Here is a 23501-nt window from a genome sequence, read left to right on the forward strand (position 1 = left end):
ATGATCTATCCTTGTCATGCCATGTCTCGGATTACTCAGAAAGCCAGTGGGAATCTCGGTGAGACACAGTTAGAACTGCTGTGCTGAAGTACCACTTCCAAACTTCCCTTTTTTTACCCAAATTTTCAAAAATTTCACATAAAGGAATTTTTCTGGTGATAGCCCGTCTCTGCGTTTAACCATCTTCGTGGCATTTAAGTCACCGACTTTTCCACTCCATCAATGTTGCACATTTTTCCCAAGAAAGTTAATTCAGTTCTGCATGTTCAGTACATTAACGCACAGATACCACAATACGTACAATCTGTGATGCTGCTGAGCGATGATCCCCCCCCCCCCTCCCCATCTGTGAGCTTCTCTTGACATTTGTGGTATTTGACATATTTTTCAAGTAATGAAATTGCTCCTCAATTACATATTTTCATCAGATTTGACAGCAGGAGGGGGAATGTTTTGACCAATCACCTGACAATTAAGGCAATGTACATAGCTTTAAGACTCCAAAAGTCCAAAACCAACAGGAATAATTACATGTTCCAAATGGGGACGTGCTGAGCAATTAGCCTTCCAGGCAATTTTGAGACACGAATGGACGGATGGATGGATGGACGGATGGATGGACGGATGGATGGATGGATGGATTCATGGATGGATGGATGGATTCATGGATGGATTCGTGGATGGATGGATGGATTCATGGATGGCTGGATGGATTCATACAAATATGTACAGATGAAGTGCAGTAGTTGGTCATTTTGTCATTGATCCTCACGACACTTAAGTTACTACTTTTCGCTTTCACCCCGACCCTTCCCTTCCCTTCCCCGACCCCTCCCCCACATTTCCAGATAATAATTTGTCCACTTCATAGTGAAATGATACGCAAAATAAGTAAATTGTGATACAAGTGTATTTATCAGTTTTTGTACATGCAGGGATCATAGTATTATACTTGAACCAAATTTCAGAGCTTTCAGACTCACTACAAGTAAGTTGAACACACAATTATCTCTGGCAATGCTCACCCTTTGACCTAACCAAGCAATTATTGAATACCAGCTTTATCATTGCATTGGGGTATATATAGGATAACCTGAGGTTGTATACAGATATACCACTCAACAATGTTACATTTCATCATACCCTAGCACTACTTATACCTCCAACTGTAACAATATCTTATCATCAGTTGCCAATCATGTCATAACAACAATTGTAACTGGACAAGTTGTCCTGACAACCAACCATCAACAAGCTAACTGATCGTGGCTGACAAACTTTTGATACATCTATAGGTGACCTTATACGCAAAGTTTACCACAATTAGAATCCTTGAGTTACTGAGTCCTACCATGGAGGTAAAACAGAGTGACTGCAGACCTGCTGATTCTGACCAGATGGTGCAGAGAACCAAGTTAGTGGCCTGAACTATTAAACCATACCATCTTCAAGACCACACAATTTCTGCAACATTTTGATTCACAGTGGCACACACATTCCTTTCCAGTTGTACACAGTCTATAAAGACCATGACCATCATTAAACAGTTTTTTTTTTTGGGGGGGGGGTGTTACTGAGACGGGGGAAGGAAACTTGGATGAGATGGGAAAGGGAACTTGGATGAGATTGGATAGGCAATGGATGAGATGAGAAAGGGAACTTGGAAGAGATAGGAAGGGAACTTGGATGAGATGGGAAGCATAGGCGTAGGAGGCGGGGGGGGCTGGGGGGGCTGCAGCCCCCCAACCAAATTTTTGGTGAAAATTCGGGCAATATGCTGAGAATTTTTCGGGCACCTACTGAAAGAAGAAGAATTTACAATGTGTTTTTTCAAATTTTTTGGCTGAAAATTCGGCAATATGCTGGGAATTTTTCGGGCACCTACTGAAAGAAGATTAATTTGCAGTGTGTTTTTCAAATTTTTTTGGTGAAAATTCGGCAATATGCTGAGAATGTTTCGGGCACCTACTGAAAGAAAATTAATTTGCAGTGTGTTTTTCAAATTTTTTTGGTGAAAATTCGGCAATATGCTGGGAATTTTTCGGGCACCTACTGAAAGAAGAATAATTTGCAGTGTGTTTTTCAATATTTTTTTGTAAAAATTTGGGCAATACGCTGGGAATTTTTCGGGCACCTACTGAAAGAAGAATAATTTGCAGTGTGTTTTCCATTTTTTTGGTGAAAATTCGGGCAATATGCTGAGAATTTTTTGGGCACCTACTGTAAAATGAATAATTTGCAGTGTGTTTTTCCCTTTTTTTGGTGAAAATTCAGGCAATATTCTGAGAATTTTTCGGGCACCTACTGAAAGAAGAATAATTTGCAATGTGTTTGTCAAAGGTTAAACTTATATTATTATCATCATTATTGTTGTACCGACTTCCCCAATAATTATAACCAATATTGAAGGGTAATAACACAGAATGAATTGAATGTTATTGGCATGTGATGTAATAACCGATGAATGCCTATATGATATGCACATATATTAACATGTTGAACATGCGCGGAGCGCGCCAAAAATTTTGGTTATATTTTTCAGGCAAGTCGTTACAGCCCCCCCAAATCAGATAAGGCTCCTACGCCTATGATGGGAAGGTGCAAAGTGGTAGAGAGAGAAAAAAAACACTCAGCAGTATGTGGCAAGATCAGACATTCACAAGAGGTAGTATTGGCAGAAAAGGTTAGTGTTGAAGGATGGAGGTGGGGGAAGGAAAGGTTGGGGATGTGTAGGGAAAGTATGGGGATGGAGATGGGGAAGGGAAGGAATGGGATGGGATGGGGGAAGGTAAAGGAAGGGATAATGGAACAGAAAAGGAGAAGACAAAGAAGGAACTTGGGATAAGATGGAGGAGCAACTTGGGCTGAGATGGGGAAGGGAACTTGCATGAGAAGGGGAAGGGAACTTGCATGAGGAGGGGGAAGGGAATGAAGGAGATGAGGAAAGGAATGGATGAGATGAGATGGGGAAGTGAACTTGGATGAGATTGGAAAGGAATGTGGATGAGATGAGGACAGAAATTGATGAGAAATGGGAAGGGATGGGTTGGGTGTAGAGTAGTAGAGAGGAGGAAACCTTGACATTTCTTCAAAATCAAATTACTGTACTTTAGAAAGTTTTTTTTCATTTGCCAGTGTTAGCGAAACTCTTGGTGACCGGACAACTCCCCCCTGGACGATTACCCCCCGGACAATTACCCCCCGGACAACTCCCCCCTGGACAATTACCCCCCGGACAATTCCCACCCAGACAATTCCCACCCTGGACAGTTCCCACCCCAGACAATTCCCCCCCGGACAATTCCCATCACGCACGACTTCCCCCCAGACAATTACCCCCGGTCAATAACCCTCCCGGACAATTTCCCCCCGGACTATTCTCCCCCCCCCCGGACAATTTCCCCCTGACAATAGCCCAAAGAAAATTGTCAATCGGGAGCATCCAATTGGGACGATTTTATAACGCTAAGTACCAATAAAAACTGTGCGTGTGAACGATATTATTTTATATTAGCATAACCAATAGGTCCAACTCACTTGAGAAAAAATATTCACAAAGTTTAAGATACGAACAACGCGTATCTTTGTGCGAGATTCTCGTGCATTAGTGATATATTTATATATTTCCGCATTTCTGTGTGTAAACCATGTCTGCCCTGTAGAGACTGACTTTTGCTTAATTTTTTCAACACAAAGGAGTGAGATATGGGTTTACTTTGGTCTACTTACATAGAGAATCTGAATAACCACTTTCGTCCTGTCACGCTACCAATGTAATAATTTTGCAATGTAGAAAACATACGAACACAGTTGAATTGAAAAGCTTAAATAGCAAAACGACTGTAGTTTAGGAGACAAAGTACCAAAACACTTTCTTGTTTCGGGTGCATTGTGTATACTATAGCTTAACTGACACAATGATAATATTTTGGGCGTCAATTTGGTAAATTTTTGGAAAAAGAGATTTGGTGCGCTTCGCGCGCACAAGCTGCATTGATGCTGTGAGAATTAATTACTCCTTGCACATGCATGTTAGCTAGATAACCTTAACATTTTCTGCGCACTTCGCGCGCACTTTAGCTGCATTTGTTTCCGGGTAGAGGCTTTTATTTGAATCTTTTTTATGCCTTGCCAGAGGCAACAGGAATTGTTACGATTGTCATCGAAACCAAAACTGAAATCTCCTGTTGCACACCACCAATTTTACTGGAATAATAGTCTTAACCCCGCCTACATCGGCTGTCAATCAATTGTCGAAATTTCCGAGGAAGGGGATTGTCCGGGGGGGGAAATTGTCCGGGGAGAAATTGTCCGGGGGGCAATTGTCATGGGTGGGAATTGTCCGGAGTGGGAATTGTCCGGGGGGCAATTGTCAGGGTTGGCAATTGTCCGGGTGGGAATTGTCCGGGGGGCAAATGTCAGGGTTGGGAATTGTCCGGGTGGGAATTGTCCGAGGGGGAATCGTCCGGGGGGTAATAGTCAGGGGGAAAATCGTCCAGGGGGGAATTGTCCGGGAACCAAACTCTTGGCACTAGGAAAAGGAAGAACACTCACTCAGAGCCGATGTATTGATCTGCATCAGCAGTGTAGACTCCATTTGAGTGGAACTGATAGAAGGAACATCCATCATTGTCCTCTAAGGCCTCTACATTCGGTGGTATGTCATTGTTCCTCAATGGCTCTATCAAATCAGAGTCTGTGAAAAGAGAAATACTACACTTATATTGGTACCTTCAGGCAATGTGTACATTTTATAGGCATTGAAGACTCGTCCCAAAACGTGCGCCGCGCTCTGAAAAGTTAACTTTCCTTTGCTTGCAAGTGAAGTTTTCTTCTTTTCGCTACAAAGTGCAGACAGTAATGAAACGTGAAACCTTGTTATCTTCTATCTTGACCTGAGATGTCCATCGCTGCTATGTACACTGTGTTGTGGGTTATTGACCGTAGCTGTATGTATTGACTGTACACTAGTGTCTAATTACCGACGGTAGCAAGCTGTGTGTGTATTTTCTAGGATCGATGGTGGTGTCTAACACTTCTGTTACACCTCATTGAAAACTAGGTCAGATTACCGGCATTAGACTTTTCTTTTTGCGCGAGTCTTCACACCCTTTAACTTGGCAACAGTCTGACCAAGCCATGTGATATATCACAATCAGTTATATCTTAAAAATTTTGAAATCCATGAGGTTACAATGATCTTAGTCAATAGGACTGCAGAAGACTGAAATAATAACAAACTGTCTTTTTTTCAATCACGTGTAATAATACCCACCCCTCCATTTGAACGGTGCAAATAAATGGTGCTCTCAGCACCTTCCAATTCTGTAAAGATGCAACCTCATGACAATATGTGTCAAATCGTTTTTAAATACCCCTCCCTGGGTGAATTATGGGAATGTTTGGACAAATGTCATGTAGATCCTAAAGAAATCAACTATAATTATTGTAAAGCAAAACCAGTAGTTGGCTCGCCCAATAATTAGGTCTATATATATTGTTTGGAAAAGCATATAAGTAATGTTGCAATTCTTCTTATGTCAAATTCCTGACATGAATAAAGTGCCAACGACTACTGTAAGGTCTGATTTATAATTACGGATCAGACTCCACGCTAGATATCTGTTCAGCAATAAAACGAGACAAGTTGATTTTAAACTTCCGCACGTTTACATTAGATCCTGAGCTCCGCAACACATCCCCATTCGTAATCGTCAAACAGGGAAGTTGATTTTTTGTTTCCTAGGAAAAAATTCGAAGCCATAGGCTGTGTGAAATACGGCACTGCTGCTAACGCCTACTACTGTATTGTAGATTATGCGCGCAGCAAACAAAAGCCAAAAGTTCATCGATCAGCTTGCTGGTCCCGGGTCAATCCTGATCTGCATTTTCTTCACAGGTTTAACATACTAAGAACTGCATAGGCTCTGATCCTCCCTCAAGTCCTGGTAGCTATCACAGGCTGCCCCCAGACCCCCTCCCCCCCCCCCAACACAAGGCACGACCTCACATGCAAACCATTAAGCTGTATTTGTCGTCCAAAGCATGCAGCCTCCGCAGTTCTTATCCCAATTTCCTCTTGCATAATTTGGAAGCCTGTATACAAAACATTCAATCAATCTTCATCAGAGAAACAAAAAATAAACACACACACAAAGCTTGTCCAGCTTGAGTTCCATTTGCAGTCATTTATTTTCTTTTGTGTACACATTAGCCATAGACATTCTTTGTGGTTACCCTTAATTCATAATAGATACATGTGTCAACAAGGTTACATACTGACCCCATACCCCACTTTCCCAATGTTTAAAGCTACTTTACAGTACCCTGTCTACAAAACCGCAAGTAATTAATCCCACCTGGTGCAACTATGTCCTTCACTGTGGGCTTCATTGATCCATGGTGGTACACTAATAGGGACATCCATTTGGAAAATTCCTTGCACTATGTAAACTGAAATGCAAGCTTGCATTATAGGCCTAAACCATAACAACTCCCTGGTTAAGCTGAATTGCATGAAGTAAATAACCCCAAAGGCATTCTGCCTATCTTTACAGCAAAGGGGGGATTTTTTTGGGGCATTTGTATTTGCACAGAATATCTTCAAAGATGGACTACATGATAAGCTGTTTTAGGAATATTTGGGTTTTAACTTTGTTTTCAACCACGTTTTATATATAACATCAGAACATTTATATAGTTTAAGCTTCATCAAACAATTTTCAACTTCGACTACTGTCGACATGCATTCATGAACAGTAAGGTTCTTGAACTAATTTTGACTATTTTGAATTTTGCATTTTAATATCCCAGTATAAAGTTCATCCAAGCTTTATATATAATTCAAACATGGGACTCCATGACAAGCAGCTTAAGGAATATTTTGTGTTTAACTTCTGCGCATATTTTTAAATAGTTTTGTAGCTTCAAAAGAATATCCCTAAAAGTTTTATTTTAAAGCAACGAGGGAAAGTATGCAAACATATTGATCAATGTTTGCATTTTGACAACTCAGGTGACAGGAATTTTTCCGTTTTTTGAAACACTTAAATGGCCTTGAAGGGCTTTTTCACATCATTGTCATAATGTGTGATTTCATAGATATAAGTTAAAGATTACAATTAATTTTAATTAACAGTGTAATTTTGGCACAGGAGTTTACAAAACCTATGATGAAAAAATAAAGTCACAAAGTGCCTTAAATTAAATTCTAAAGAATAGACAAAATTAGTAAGCTTTAATACAAGAATAACAACTAAAATACTGAGGTTATATACAAAATAATATGCACTTCTAAATACAATACTTACAGTACCATCTACTGTTGACAACTTTGTACCACACTATACAGGACAAACTTTCATGGAACTTTTCAGGTCCTAAAATAAGGTTGTTCCGAGAAAAAAATGGGGGGAGGCATTTATAGAATCATCACATGACCATTGTACCATCAAATAGTACACCTGCATTTGTGTTTTGAACTTTCACTACATTTGTCTTTACAACTAAGTGTCAGACCATCTTTAAAACTTTGCCCTGCTGATAGACTTTAAAAGGTAATCAGTATTATGGCCCCAAATGTTAACATGCTACAGTATATAGAAGTTTTCAACAGTGCACTTTCCTGGTGGTTCTGTATCTTCAAGTTACTTTCAAACATTGAGAAGCCTTAAAATATGACAATTTATTGAATCCTGTCTCAGTGAAGTTCGATACTTTGATGGTGGAAATAAAATGGTTGCTGTGCGCAGTTTGAACATGAGTGTTGACCATTATTGGACTTTCTGGCACACCGTTAAAAAGCACTGATATCAGTGCAGGTTGCATTTCTATAACATTTTCCAAATTTATTTTTCCAAAAAGCACATTATTTAAAACCCATACTACATTGTAACATTCAGATCACAACGACCATATTCTGGTGCGAAAGGATAAAGTGGCAATATTAGGTAATAACATGTGAAACCTCAGGTTACGTGCCATCAAAAGGTGAGACCTGTTGGTGTCATAAAATGCAAAGTGCCTCTTCACTGTGAGCACCTGTGAGCTTAGTTTATAGGCCGGAGGGAAGTGGTACCCCTAAGTGGTACCGTATTACTTAAATCTTACCAACCGCAAACAGAAGCTACAATTTCTGGGACTGCAATCCCTAGGTCTAAGTCATAACATCCTTTTGATTGAACAAAATAATAATGGTGATGACCAAATCATCAGACATTTCCCCAGATAGATTAAAACTCACAGGTGTGTTAGATACCATGAAAACTGCAGCAGAAAATCAGCCACATATATCCTTAACCTACACTTAATAAAAAGTTGAAAACTGTATATATATGCTCTGTGTCCACCTGTTTTGCCATCTCAGGACCAATTTATCTGGCTGCATGATCACTGAAAGGAGATATTCCATCACTGCTTGGCCAAATTGATTCCCCTCGAGAAGGGTTGTGACCCCACTCATTATACTGTGGGTACACTGCTGCCTCTGTGGCATCAGTTTCACCCTGCTGCACTCATGAACTTCTACTTTGAAGAGAACTGCCGCAGTACACTGTATCTGTACAATCTGCAGAGCTCTTACCATTACATTGGGTTAGTCTTTGGGTGGCCCTATGCATCTTCCACAAATTCTTTGATTCTTATTGCTATAATTTTACATTGATCTTTATCGATACTGGCTATACTTTCCCTTTTTTTTTTCTTTTTTTTTCTTTTCTTTTTACTTTTCATTTATTTTTATTTTTTTTCCCTCAAAATTTGCACAACATGCTTACTTGTCCCGACTGTCATCAATTTTTTATTCTCAATCATTATTTAATACGCTCAACGATTTCCCTGCCATTAAACCTGCAGCTGCTGATTGCATACATAACAATTATTGACCTATCAAGCACTGGATCCTCACAAAGGAGGCATGTGACACAATTGAAGAACACAAGTTATATCCAACAAAGTTACCATTTTATAGAAGGGGTCAAATTGCTTACCTACAAGCCTTAGCTACTATACTCTCACACAAATAGGCCCATCCCACGAACGCAGGCTTGCTTTACCCTTGATCGACCTATCGAGGGGAGGGCAAATTGCTCCACTCTTTTTCTGCATGGGAACGGGACTGGCCGAGCTTGATCGAGCCCCTCGTGAGAGGTGGGGTTAGGACAGCTTAGCCCGGGTAAACATTGACAAATTTAAATAAGCAATTACCTTGGGGTGTAATAGATACGATGGATTTTATCAGTTGTAGTTTCCGCTGCTGACATAAACTGTGTTGTATCTTCTAAAATTGGTTGTGTGTACAAAGGACCGACGCAGTTTAAATGAATTACGCAAGACATAGCTGAGTAGTACACAGTGTAGCTGCCCGCATATATCCGCATGCATACAGTATAAAGTTGCAGCTTCTTTCTTGAAGACATCCAGATAATCAGCAAAGCCCATTATTGTTATTAACGAGCAGAGTATGTGGTAGGACAACGAGGTATTTGCATTGCTTGGCATTTGGTGCGACGCAAGTATTATGTCGAAACTTGATGGGACATGCCGCAGGGTTTTCATTTCACATCATTCAGACTCTGGTCCGAAATAAAAAAAAAGACAATTAATTTGCAGTCATGGACAGAAATCGGACGCTATACTGATCACATTGAACACGCCCTTAAAACTATGCCGTTATTATGAACAGAAGAACAGTGTCTATAAAGTGATACTGAGAATATGTTTAGTACAAAATAGCAAAATATTTCCCACGAACATGGTTTGGACATTTCCCAAGGTTTCCCAATCATGCTGCTATGCCTTGAGCTAACTCATTGAAATGCGGGTTCAAATTGCAGGGCTTTTCTGCGGTTTTAATTTTAGCCCTACCTATGCATTCTTGAAGCAAGCCCGCATTCCAGGGAACGGCCTATAAGTTAACAACTATTTAACTACTGAATTATAGATCAATTTACATTCACTCTATCAGCCTAGATCTATGGGAAGTTACTCTATAATTCCATGTTCACGTTTTGCCTTTATATGATATGTGAATGTGGCCAGGATAGGGAAAAACTGTCATCTACCCTATGTCATCACAAAATGGGGTCATAGCAAGGTTACTATGCTGATACATGGCCAAACAGTGGTATATATAAATAGGTACTGAATGCATAGCCAGGTTTACCATTTCTGCTCCCCTGAAAGAGTTCATACACACTGTATGTCAAAGTGTAATTGCTCTACTTGGAATAGCAGAAATATCATGATACATTATTTCGGGCACTGGTATACTGTAGTTAGTGGAAACAGTGAAATGTCTTTTTAGGTCACTGTGTTGCTGCATGTAGGAGGACAATAACCTGTCTGTGCCATAATATCAGGGAGCTGAGATATATATAAACCATTGCAAAGTTCTTCTTGTTATTATGCTGTTGCAGGTAAAAATGTAGATTTACAACACTGGTGTTACCCTCCTCTTTTCATGTAATGAGACCTACAGCATATCACTGCAGTCACGTACCTGCCAGACTATACCACAGTTATCACCATCTCATTAATGATTCCTGCCAAAAAACCTTCTTTTGGGAATGGGTAGCTCCAACAGGGGCACTGCTGGGGTCACCATATAATACATAGAGCTAGGGAAACATTAATGGTTTTTATTACCAGGAAAACGAATTAATAATGGGTTGTTTTTAGCTCACTTGACAGATTCCATAGAGACATCTTTACAAACCAGATACCAGACCTTGATCAAGATTGTGCAATGATCCAGATCGAGAAATGATCACAGACAAGAGACAAGTCACTGATCGCAGCTTGTAAATAAACCAGTCATTTAACTTATTTGTGTTTAATATATTTCTGACAGTCAGTAGAGGAAAAGCCATAAATTGAACAGACAGACAGAATAAGATGGTGGATGAAAGCTTGCTGTTGCCATGGCGTGCATATGTCTTGCTGAAATGAGTTAAATCCAGAAAGGCTTACTGATTCCTTCCCACCTTCTCTTTCAGAACATTATTATTAAAGCTTCATAAAACATTTTGTAAACAACTTGTCAATTTGGAAATGATCAGCAAGGTTCTTGAAACTAATTTTGACCTACATATATCCAGTATGAAATTCATCTAAGATTTTTATATAATTTGGAATTATTTTGTTTACAAGGCTTTCTCTCTTTGAGCAGTCAAGAAAATATCATATCCACAGCACGGCAATAGGGTTCTTCATGGTCTACGGACATTAACAACAACATTGCACCTATTCACTCTAATAGGCATTAGAACTCATGTAACTTCCATCAACTATTGACCAGATTTTGAGAGAGATTATCACACACAACAAATGTACCGAATATGGAGGCATTGAAGATTCACCCAAAACCGCATGCCGCCCTCTGAAAAAGTTAACTTTCTGTTGTTTGCAAGTGAAGTTTTTTTCTTGTCGCTACAAAATGCAGACAGTAGTGAGACGTGATACGTTGTTATCTTATATCTCGACCTGAGATCAGGGAGTTCCATAACAACTCCCAGCTGATATGTCCCTCGCTGCTATGTACACTGTGTTGTGGGTTATTGACTGTAGCTGAATGTATTGACTATACACTAGTGTCTAATTACTGTAGCAAGCTGTGTGTGTATTTTCTGGGATCGATGGTGGTGTCTAACACTTCTGTTACAACTCATTCAAAACTAGTTAAGATTACCGGCATGAGACACTTCTTTGTGCACGAGTCTTCACTCCCTTTAAACTACTTGTATTCTCTAAGGTGGATCGAGCCATAAGCATTAAAGTATGCAGTTCAACAATTAATGCTCTACTCCTGTAGTGAGTTATCACCTAAATTACAATGTATCCAGAGTTCGACCTCTGCGTACTTCAAATGACGTACATCGCTATGTAACTAAAGCATCATCACGAAGACTGTGGAGTCCTCTTTTTATCAAAAGTCACCATCGACACAAAAAATCAAACAATCTGATTAACTCTCAGCCCAGTCCCCTTGCATCAAGACTGGAACCACACTATTACAGAAGTTTGTTCCCAAACAGTCGATAGATCTCTTTCAATGAATTGATTTGCCTAAACAGTCAATAAGTAACTGAGAATTGATGAATCGTGTTGCCTATATCTCGCAAAACAAGTCTATAAATATGGGCCACAGGGGGATGAAACCTTTAATACGTTGCACAGGTGTTGCCTTTCATTTTGGGATCGTTTACCTCCACAAATGTTGGGAGTGCACTTTCTTGTCACTAAAACAAATATCAGTACTAGCTTTTCAAAACATTAAAATGAGCAAAATTCTTGAGTGTTTCTAATTCTTCAAAATGTGTCTGAACTATGAACATGAGCCACCGAATCATGGAATATCAGCTTAAAGTGCTTGCGGTACTGAACTTGATGATTCAGGTCATAATCAGTAGTTGCCAGGATCACTTTGAAGATCTAAAATTGTCCGATCAAAACGAGTCAGATTCAGGTCGTCCATGTAGAGTCAAATAAATTAGAATCCTAACTCATATAAAATACCTGACTGCTAAAGATTCATTATTGTTGTGACATGGATTAATGTTAGAACTGGCCCCATGTGGGATTAGTTCTTGGTTATTCTTGAACAACATCACCGATAGCTTATCGCACCAAATCCTATTTGTTGCTAAAGCTACGGTATGTATTGCAAACAGATCTTTCCAGAAGCAAACATCTGGCATGTTCCCAAACAAGAATGCAGACAGGAAGCATGTATCCTCTCATGATATTTTCTGAAAAATGTCAATGGCAACGGTACGTTGCGTTACAACCACGAATATCAGGTAATTGTATCATAGACACAATTCCGACGGTTGACACCAATACCGTACAAATATTTCATACTTTAGATGTAGAAATTTCCAGAAGAAAACAATCTGACATGGTTCCATGCAAGGAACACAGAAACAGGAAATATATTAAATTTATGACTTTTTCAAGGTAAACCGTCAACTACTACACTCGATGATGACAGCTCCTGTTTGTGTTTTTACCAATTACTTCCCATTCCAGAATGTTCATGATATTAATGATTAAAACATCTTCACATTTACAATATATGTTTATATAAATATATATATATATATATACACTCCCAAAAATTTCATGAATGCCAGGATAATGCTTATTGCAAATAAATAGCACAATGCAAACACATGTACGATGCTAGTTTTTTTTGTCTGGAGGTGCAGAACATGTAGTGAATAATATTAGTTACTAGTCAACTAAATTAAAATCCTAACTCATATAAAATATGCGACTGCTAAAGATTCATTATTGGTGTGACATGGATTAATGTTTAGAACTGGCCCCATGTGGGATTAGTTCTTGGTTATTCTTGAACAACATCACCGACAGCTTATCGCACCAATTCCTATTGTTGCTAAAGCTACGGTATGTATTGCAAACAGATCTTTCCAGAAGCAAACATCTGGCATGTTCCCAACCAAAAATTCAGACAGGAAGCATATATCCTCTCATGATTTCTGAAAAATGCAGTGGCGTAGGAAGGTACTTTTGAGTGGGGGGACTGAAGACTGATGGCCTTTGGGGGGGTCTAAGGGGAGGGGGTGGAAATTTTTTGCATTTCCAGGTGGCCTCAGATGCAATTTGGTGCAATATAGCACACTTCAACCCACCCACTCCATTTTGTATATAACTTTGCATTTTCACCTGGCCTTAGATGCAATTTGGTGCTCCAAATGAGATTTTTTTCTCATTTGGAAATGAAAAAGGGGTTTTCTGACTTGCGAAGAGGGGGGGCTGAATGATACTTCCGCCTCTCCATATTTTTCACTGGGGGGGGCTGGTGCCCCCCACCCCCCCCGATTCCTACGCCCTTGGAAAAATGTCAATGACAACGGTTTGTTACGTTACAACAACGAATATCAGGTAATTGTATCATGGACACAATTGAAAAGGTTGACACCAATTCTGTACAAATATTACATACTATAGTTGTAGAAATTTCCAGAAGAAAACAATTTGACATGGTTCGGTGCAGGGAACACAGAAACAGGAAATCTATTAAATTTATGACTTTTTCAAGGTAGACCATCAACTGCATACTACACTCTACAATGACAACTTCTGTTTGTGTTTTTACCAATTACTTCCCATTCCAGAATTTTCGCGATATTGATGATTAAAACATCTTCACATTTACAATATATATATATGTTTACAGTCCCAAAAATGTCATGAATGCCAGGATAATGCTTATTGCAAATAAATAGCACAATGCAAACATGTGTGATGGCTAGTATTTTTTCTGGAGGTGCAGAACATGGTGAATGATAAATATTAGTAACTATTCCTTAAATGAAAACTTAACAATCTAAACATATGAAGATGGTTGAGGGATGGGTAGGGAAGTTTACCCCTTCCTCCTGCCTATCCCCTCCTCCCCCAACCCCACATCCCAACCCCCCTACAACAACTTTCAGACTGTCCTCCAACAAACTACACCCACTTAAAGAGATCAAAGCAGACTACATATGTATTGAGTAAACTTTTCCACAGAAACCCCTTAAAGAAATGCAGCTTGGTTTGGTATATAGATTAAAAGATAAAGACATTTTGCACAGCATGATCAGCAAATTGGCCTTGGAAATTAATGGGTCACACAAACTCCTGAAAGATAACAGTTTAATATATACTCATTGAGTTCATCCCATTGGTTGCAATTCATTGCATTATCTGAGCCATGTGCGCTATGATTCAGCTCTTTTCAGTCAGAATATGAATAAATTCCTTCGAAATCATCACAATTCTTCCACTGCTTATACAAGGGCTGAACTCTGGGGGAACTGAGCTGTCAGTAAGTACTGAACGAGACTATGTACTTTGACTGTAATGGTCTGTACAGGAATCTCTCGTGCACAAATGTAGATTTAATCAAGACAAGGTGGTGAGTTAATACCCATAAAGTAAAATCAACTCAGTTTAAATGCACTTTGTACAGTATAGTGGTCATCATGTGCCAACCTGAGAGTACACTTCCTCACTATGAATAAATTCAACCGTAAAGTTTGTGACTATAAAATTACATGGTGTGTGGACTTCCAAATCATAATTTGTTTGCCACAACTAGTATGACTCCAAGTAGATATTTCCCAAAGAAGACACCTGGCATGGTTCTATGAAAGAAGTGAGACAGGTAGAATCCTATATGTAAAGCCTTTTTTTACTTTGCCACAAATTTGGCATTAAAAATTTGACGACAATTCATTTTCGTGAGTATGTATACGGAAGCTAAGATATTGAAAATTTTACTTGACATCCAAACTGAATTCATAATATTAATACAAAATTTGGACAAAAACCATACAACTTAGTCTGGGCCAAAGAAACATGAGAATCTTTAACCGCAACGGCTAACAGCTAGCTATGGTCTATTTCTAGTTTCGGTGAGCACAGTCAACATGGCCAGCAGTCCGTCCACTGCTGTAGAAAGCACTGGTTATAACAGATTCAGGTTTTCTTTTTTACCCAATTCTGTTTCTCTCTTCAACCTGAAAGTTCGATAGGTTGTCTTGTGTTTAATTTTCTTGTTTTTTATTCTGGACTGGTTTGCATTTTTATATTTGTAAGTATTCAAGTATCTATGTGTGTATTGTATTGAGATGTATATTTATTTCAACTTTTCTGTGCTCTGTTTTTACTTATTTTTAACCGTATTCTATTTATAACTTTACTATTTGATATTTTATGTGTTTTGCTGCAGGGAGACAAATTTCCATATTCTTTCAGATGAAATAAATCTATCTATCTGGTCCGAGGTTTTTTAATCTTGACATTTGGGTGAATTTTGCCTGTTTTTGTAATTTAATGTGTAAGAAAATTTGGTGTTTGATAAGCTGTTCAAAAGCTTGGATACTAACAAATATATTACATTTTACCTAGAATAATTTGATAATTTCTTAACCCAAAATAATTCCCATGCTCCCCCTCAATACAAAAGAGAATTGCTTAATACTGCCGATTGTGCAATAAAGCCCAAAAATTTGCTGGATGCCGCATTGCTGTGTAAGTGGACTGAATAATGGTCCACTGAACTCTTAACATGTATGTATGATAGTCAGACCAACTCGTTCATGCTTGGGGAAAGTGATTTATCACATGTCAAAACCTTGCCATCCTAATGCTTCTTAAGGAAGGAAGTCAACCATAGCTGGAACCCATTACTTGCCTTTGTGCATTCTTCTTGGACTTGATAATCTTCACGACCATTCTCACTGAATACTTAATAAGCTACCATCGTCCTATGTACGTATACAGTCTTATCTAACCGATCGGAAACGATCGGAGAGTTGGATTGGCCAGTTTAAAGAGTTCCATAACGTTCTTTCCTGAATGTCCTTTGTGAGTAATCTATCTCATTTGTAAAAGGCTGGCAGAAGGGTTCTGTAGATAAACTTGGACGCCAGAAATGTAACCAAACACCAGCCCCCTGACGCTCTTTACTACCCTAGAACAAAGCAAGTCGAACCTATTGCGGGTCCATGGGTGGATCTTATCTATACCAGTTGCTGCATGGACAAGGTTTATTCTGACTAAGAAATTGATACTTTATATAAAGGCATTTGTACACATTTTTCAGTTGAATTTTTTTAAAGTTAAGAACTCTACCAAATCATACCGATTCCTTCTCTTTATTCATCTTTTCATGCAACCACAGCAGAGCATCATGGGTAATATTGACCTGACTCTAGGTGGACTGGTCAGATGATACCATGCATTCGGATACCTCAGGGTTGATTCCACATTTGTTATTTTGTAAATTTATGCATACAGTATAACGCAGGGTTGTCCAACCTTTTGCGGAGGAGGGCCACATGGAATGATTATTATGAAGGAGGGGGCCGCATGAACCCTATGCTCGATTTTTCGATTTTTTGCCCGAAGCCCAAGGCAACAAAGTGTGAGCACTGCGCGCGGAGCGCACTGATTTATTTTCCTTCCTGATAAAACAGATGAATAAAGTTCAGCCGCCCCCCCCCCCCTACGCTGAGAGAGTGTCACACAAACTGACCTGTATGCAATTTTTTGGACCCAGAAGGTTCGAATGATTGATTAAATATAGCTTCAAATTGTTATCAATAAATCTGCTCACTAAAATTTCGCACCGTATAGAGCATCTCTGGCGGGCCGGACGCAACCCTGCGGCGGGCCAGACTGTGGTCCGTGGGCCGTAGGTTGGACAACCCTGGTATAACGCCTATGCTGGTCCTGAGTGCCATAATTAAACAGTTTCAGCACATGTGCACAGTGTTCCCCTATACACTGGTTACCACACATTATTACTATTATCATTATTATCACTTTGAAACCATTTCCAAGTTAGCAATTTTGACCTTCCTTTTTTACACATATGTGCATTAATGATTAAAGATCACAAAAGATTATAAAAACAGCAATTTTTTTAACTTCTAGAGAGATGGACTGCAAAACCAAGACAGGTAGTTTCAGAGAACATATTTAAACCCTCATTATAAACTCATTTAAATGCTTAGAAAATGGATATACATCATCAACCTAAAAATAGCTCAAAACATAAACATAGACAATGTTACCATGGTAATTGGAAATCATCCCTGGGTACCTTCAAATGACTCTTTCAGACAAAAATGTTCTGCTATATATATATAATGGAGATATGACTTGGTTGGGGGTTATTTTTGAAATGACAAGTACAGTCTACAGTTTCTACAATTAAACCAAGTGACTTAGCGCAAGTACACTATAAGCCTCACTTAAATAACACTACCAGCAAAGTTCAACCAAAGTTTGATCTATCTATGTCGACCAGTCTGACACACCATTAAACAGCTATAAATAGCAAACAAAGGCCAAGACTGCAATATTTTTGCCAAAAGATGAAAAATATGTATGTATGTATGTATGTATATGTGATCTTCCCGCAAGCAGGAACTCGCGAAAGAAGCCATGGAGGCTTGTAGACTCGCAAGCTGACCGAAGCCAATCTCTCGGCACACATCCATTTTAACGTCCATGTCGGGAAGTTGTTATTGAACAACACCCTTGCCAGACGACACACATTGCTGTCGGCGGAGATTCGAACCGGGGATCTCATGACTGGGAGACGCCGGCGTTAACCACTAGGCTATACACTCCGCACTGTATATACAAAGTAAGATTTATACAAATATACAAATATACAAATATACAAATTATACAAATATACAAAGTAAGATTTACAAAATATTACTGAGTTAATCAAAATGTAAATTAAATGAAAAAAAAGTTATCATTGAAGGGTTTGGGATTCTTTAACCGTGCTACCAAATGCAGACAGGTTATGGCTCTTGTAGGAATTACTGTTATGAAACTTAAAAGGTACAGTATTATAATTTCTAATCTCAAGATCCTTTCTTTGCAGGATCATTTGTCTTTTGAGGCGTGCGTGTGCGATCACATGTGAGATTTGTCACTCTTGTTGACGATGGAATTTAAAAAAAATTCAGTCAATCTGACCCCATGTTTTAATTCTATGTATGTATTTTTGATCTTCCTGCAAGCAGGAACTCGCGAAGAAGCCTCCTTGGCTTATCAAAGCCACAAGTTGACCGAAGTCAGTCTCTTAGATTCATATTTTAACGTCCATGATTATAAATTGTCAACAACTCTGTAACTGGATGAGTTATTAATCTTGATTGACTCGAACTCGGGACCTTATGATTGAAAGGCACCGGTAAATTAACCACTGAACTAACACAAGTTCCCTAATTGTTGGTATAATCCTTGAAAGACCTGCACCAATGATCCCCCACCCTTAGCACCGGGATCACCTTGGATGCTGTTTCCACAAGGATTCACCTAGAGTTACTATCACATTTGATCCTCTCATAATCTTGTGTCCAAACCAAAAGTATATTTCACTCCACTCACTCAGGCGGAGTGTATAGCCTAGTGGTTAACGCCGGCGTCTCCCAGTCATGAGATCCCCGGTTCGATTCCCCGCCGACAGCAATGTGTGTCGTCTGGCAAGGGTGTTGTTCAATAACAACTACCCGACATGGACGTTAATTGGATGTGTGCCGAGAGATTGGCTTCGGTCAGCTTGCGAGTCTATAAGCCTCCATGGCTTCTTTCGCGAGTTCCTGCTTGCGGGAAGATCACATATACATACATACATACATACATGTGTGATTTACTTTCACACTGGACCCTCTGCGAGCGATCAAAATGCAAGTACGCGATAAAACAATGGGTGATTTAGTTCACCGATCTGAATCCTCTAATAAACAGGAAGAGCTACAAAGAACAGTTAAGATATACTTAAGAAAGTGTAGTCAGATAACAAGGTGCACATGCATGGCAAGGAAACATCATCATGTCATTATGATCTTGGGTCAACATCATCCACCAAGCTTTTACACTTGTTATGTTGCCCCCCCCCCCCCCCCTGGATGGCATAAGATCTCGAGAACTGACCCCAAGTGTGCCAGCTACAGCTTAAACAGTCATTACAAAATTTATCCCGGATCAGAGAATCAGATTCCCAGCTGGAGATATATAGAGAACTAAGAGTCATTGTTGTTCATTTTTTATCTTCTACGACCTTCTGACTATATAGTGAGATCTTTTTTAGGATTCTGTATTGTATGACTCCCTGCATATAATTACACACAATTTACCCTACTTAGGCATTATTCAACATGGGATAATTTTGTCAACCATATATCTTGTGTTACATACTTCGGTCTGACTTTGGTCAGCTGACAACGGTCAGAAACTGACTTCGGTCAGAGACAGACTTACAGTAGGTCAGCTTGTGGCTTTGATAAGCCAATGATGGCTTCTTCGCAAGTTCCTGCTTGCAGGAAGATCAAAAATACATACATAGAATTAAAACATGGGGTCAGATTGACTGAATTTTTTTTAAATTCCATCGTCAACAAGAGTGACAAATCTCACATGTGATCGCACACGCACGCCTCAAAAGACAAATGATCCTGCAAAGGAGGATCTAAAATACATACATACACACATACAGGCAAGACCAACAGTGCTCAGAATACTTTTCTCTTTAAAGAGTTATTTTTATCTGATACAGGAATAGCTAGCTCTTCAAGACTAGAATCCTCTAGCCATATATATGATTAGGTCATATTTAGACAAGGAAACACTTAGTTCTTGAAGCTACAATTTGTCTTGGTTACAATGATAGCCATCCATAACAACCCACACCTGCATGTATTCCAAATAAACCACACAGGCCTGCCAATACCTGAATCAGCATGTCTTTCAAATAATTATTGCCTTCCAAATCAGTCATCAATCTCTGCTATGACCTTTGACCCTACCCTTCCTTCTGCCTGTAGCCCAGTACTTTATAAGCAAGCAGGTGCACCTGTTACTATATTCCCTACTGTAGCTAATCTCCAACACAGTCAATCACAATTGTTCTTTGGGGTCTACACATGTATGTAAAAGTCTGGAGTGTAATACCTTTGGCAGTAATTAAACTACTCATATATTCTTTAATACTTAATATGAATGGGAGGAAACCACAGCTTCCATCACCCTGATAACGGTACTAAGGCATTTAGCCACACAAATCTAAGTCTCATCTAAGGTGGAAATGCTTAGTAAAACAGAGATCAGAAAATTGCCACAGAATAGCGATAGTATGAGCTATATGAGCTATTTAAAGAACCGTAACGTTAGGATCAAATTACTGTGCCGTCTGCATTATTTCCCAGTTACCAGCTTGGACTAATTAAACTCTGCACAAAGAAAATTCCCACCACTTGAAAGCCAAGAACAATAAAAAGAAACAGCCCTTAATGCACTGTTATCTGCGGTAAGAAGTTACACTTTTACACTGGCATGTAATTGAACTCTTTACTGTTCAATGTATGTACTGTCATACTCACAAGTGGGTGATTCTATAGTTAATTGTGAACTACTGTAAGAGTGCTCTTCTTTGAGCTAAAAGGATTAAAATGAAATCATTCTCTTTCACTGCAGGATCCTGATAAAATAAACCACAGAAAAGCCGTACTATATTATAATATTCTGATGACTGGATACAAAATACAGGCGGCAGACATTGAACTTTTGTAATTGTATGTTAGACCTATAGCTATAGACCTACATTTTCAACTTCAAATCAAACACAAAATATTGCATTCATTTAAAGTTGTGCAACTAGACCTTTTCAAATTATAATAAATGGTTAAAAACTTGTCCAATTAGGACTTAGCCAAATGTCTGTCATAGCATATATAGAACCCATATTTGAAGAATATCTTTAGTTTCACTGTACATTGGCACAGTGGCGAAGTCAGAGGGGGGCCTGGGGGCAATGCCCCCCCAAATCTGCATTTTGCTACAGTCTTGCCCCCCCTCCCAAATGAAATCCAGTGATGTATTCAAAATACTTCTTTTTTACATTTTTTCGAGTTCTAATCACAAGTATTCATACCTCAGGGCTCATGTTCATACTTCATATAAGGTCAGAACTTGGTACAGTAATCAGACCCAGATATTACACATTTTGGGCCTTCATGATACCCACATACGGAGACCGTGATCAATATAGTCCTACAGAATAAGCGCCAATGATTTGGCCGACGAGGTGCCCATTACATTTCTTGGTAAATCCTACCATCAACCATCACGGGGTTGCCCCCTTCAGAAAAATCTTGCCCCCCTAACAATAGAATGCTGGCTACGCCACTGCATTGGCAAGGTCAGAATGTCATATTTAGTTACAACACAATACAGTCTGATATTGCTCAAGATATGGATTTAATTCAATTGAGTGAATGTGATGTCATCAACATTTTATCAGGCTTTGCCAAAATGAGATGAATTATACTTTTTGCAAAGTCAAAACCACTGAAGCTAAGTAAAATTGCCATACCTTTGTATGCATATAAATTGTATTGTGTTATTCTTGTAAATGGGTGAAATATTGCATGAAGGTGCCTCAGAAATGAGTCAGAATACAAAATTTACGCCTTCTACTTTCTCTTCAACAATTTGAGCCATTTTCAGAGAGGCATGTAGATAAAAAAATGCATATTAAAAAACGTGACTTCAGTTGACTAAGTTCAAATCAGACAAATATAGTATGAGTCCATCAGTGCAGTACTATGCAAAGTTAGGGAAAATGTGAAGTTACCATATGTAGATATACCATTACCAATTATAGTCAAAGTAAACCTAGGCGTACACCATACAAATTACAATGCAACTCCAATATGTGACCATATATTTCTTTTTCTTCTCTTTGGTACCTGGATGTGAATATAAAATGCAAAAGTGTTTCACTTTCAACCCTATATATCTTTTTCACTTTCGTCTAACTTAAAGAACTAATTAGTTAGGCCTTTTACTAACCTTACTGTAACTAATTAGGCTACCTCATTTTAGGATACTGTACATCAACCAATCTTAGGCCTATGTCATTTTAACCTAGAAAACGATGGAGCCGAACGAGGTTATGTTTTGTCAACGAATCGCCTAACGTAGGCATACGTTGGCCTAGGCCCTAGTCTAATTTAGGCATAACGTTAACTAAGCCAACATAGTCATTCTAGTACTACATGGGCCTGGGCCTACAGTAGACTATGCCTAACGGCTTCACCCCCAAGTTTACTGCCCTAACTGATCAGAGCGGATAGATTACAGGTATCATAGGTCTTTGTTATGCTGATGATCATCGCTGCATTTAGCTCACCTGTAGAAGAAGTGACTATTTGCGCATAGGCACCTCCATAAAATCCTGGACAACCACGGTTGTAAGACTGTGATGGTCGGTAACTAACACCCAGTCTCCCAACGAAAGTATTCCACTTGTTTCCGGTGAGTGTCAAAACAAGAAATACAAACAACCACCGATGCATTTTGAATACTCCTCTTTTCAAGCAGATTTTTCTAATTGGCTTGTCTTCAGATTCGACATTATCCTGCCGTAAATTGCCTCAAGATAACGAGGGACAAGACATTGACCATTTCGAGAAGCAGAAGTACAAACTTCGCAAAATTTAATGCTAGCTCCTAGGCTATAGTTTTAGTTCTTCAGGCTAATCTCTCATGACCTTCTCAGTATACATCCTGTGTAACGTGGAATTTATTGGTAATTGTCCAATTGATCTTCTTGACGTACTAAATGGCAGAACCTTCGCACACTAGCATTGCTTAAATTTCATTTGTAGTGCCTGGGAGTGACGTCACATGATCGCAAACTTTTTAACCAACCAGCTACGCGAAAAAGAAGCTTCCTGCCAACATGAATATGCATCTCTCCGCCCAGCAGCATTCGCGTGCGTCTTCTACGAAAACCCCTATATAGGACACGAGAACTAAACACTTACCTTTGTGTTAGAAGTTACATCAATTCTTTGGTGCGAATTGGTTACAGCCTAATTCCTACAAGTTAAGGCTTCATAATTCTATCTCTCTCAAACAAGTACATTCAAGGGCGTAGGAACCGGGGGGGGCTGGGGGGGCGC

At 39.2% G+C, this 23501-nt stretch overlaps 1 protein-coding gene across 3 annotated transcripts in view; it reads right to left on the minus strand.

Annotated features, from left to right (window-relative positions):
* LOC139963931 (uncharacterized) overlaps positions 1-23143 on the minus strand; it is an 84981-nt gene extending 61838 nt beyond the window's left edge. For 2 of the 3 annotated variants that reach the window (XM_071965166.1, XM_071965165.1), the window contains exons 1-2: positions 22727-23143; positions 4555-4696 (exon numbers count right to left, since the gene is read on the minus strand). In XM_071965166.1, the coding sequence (XP_071821267.1) occupies positions 4555-4696; positions 22727-22892 (308 nt within the window). In that variant the 5' untranslated portion in view covers positions 22893-23143. Of the gene's footprint in view, positions 1-4554; positions 4714-22726 lie in introns of all 3 variants that reach the window. The other variant, XM_071965168.1, reaches the window with a different exon arrangement.
* Between the last annotated feature and the right edge of the window lie 358 nt (positions 23144-23501).

This window comes from Apostichopus japonicus, chromosome 22, assembly GCF_037975245.1.
Source record: "Apostichopus japonicus isolate 1M-3 chromosome 22, ASM3797524v1, whole genome shotgun sequence".
NCBI classification, from domain to species: domain Eukaryota; kingdom Metazoa; phylum Echinodermata; class Holothuroidea; order Aspidochirotida; family Stichopodidae; genus Apostichopus; species Apostichopus japonicus.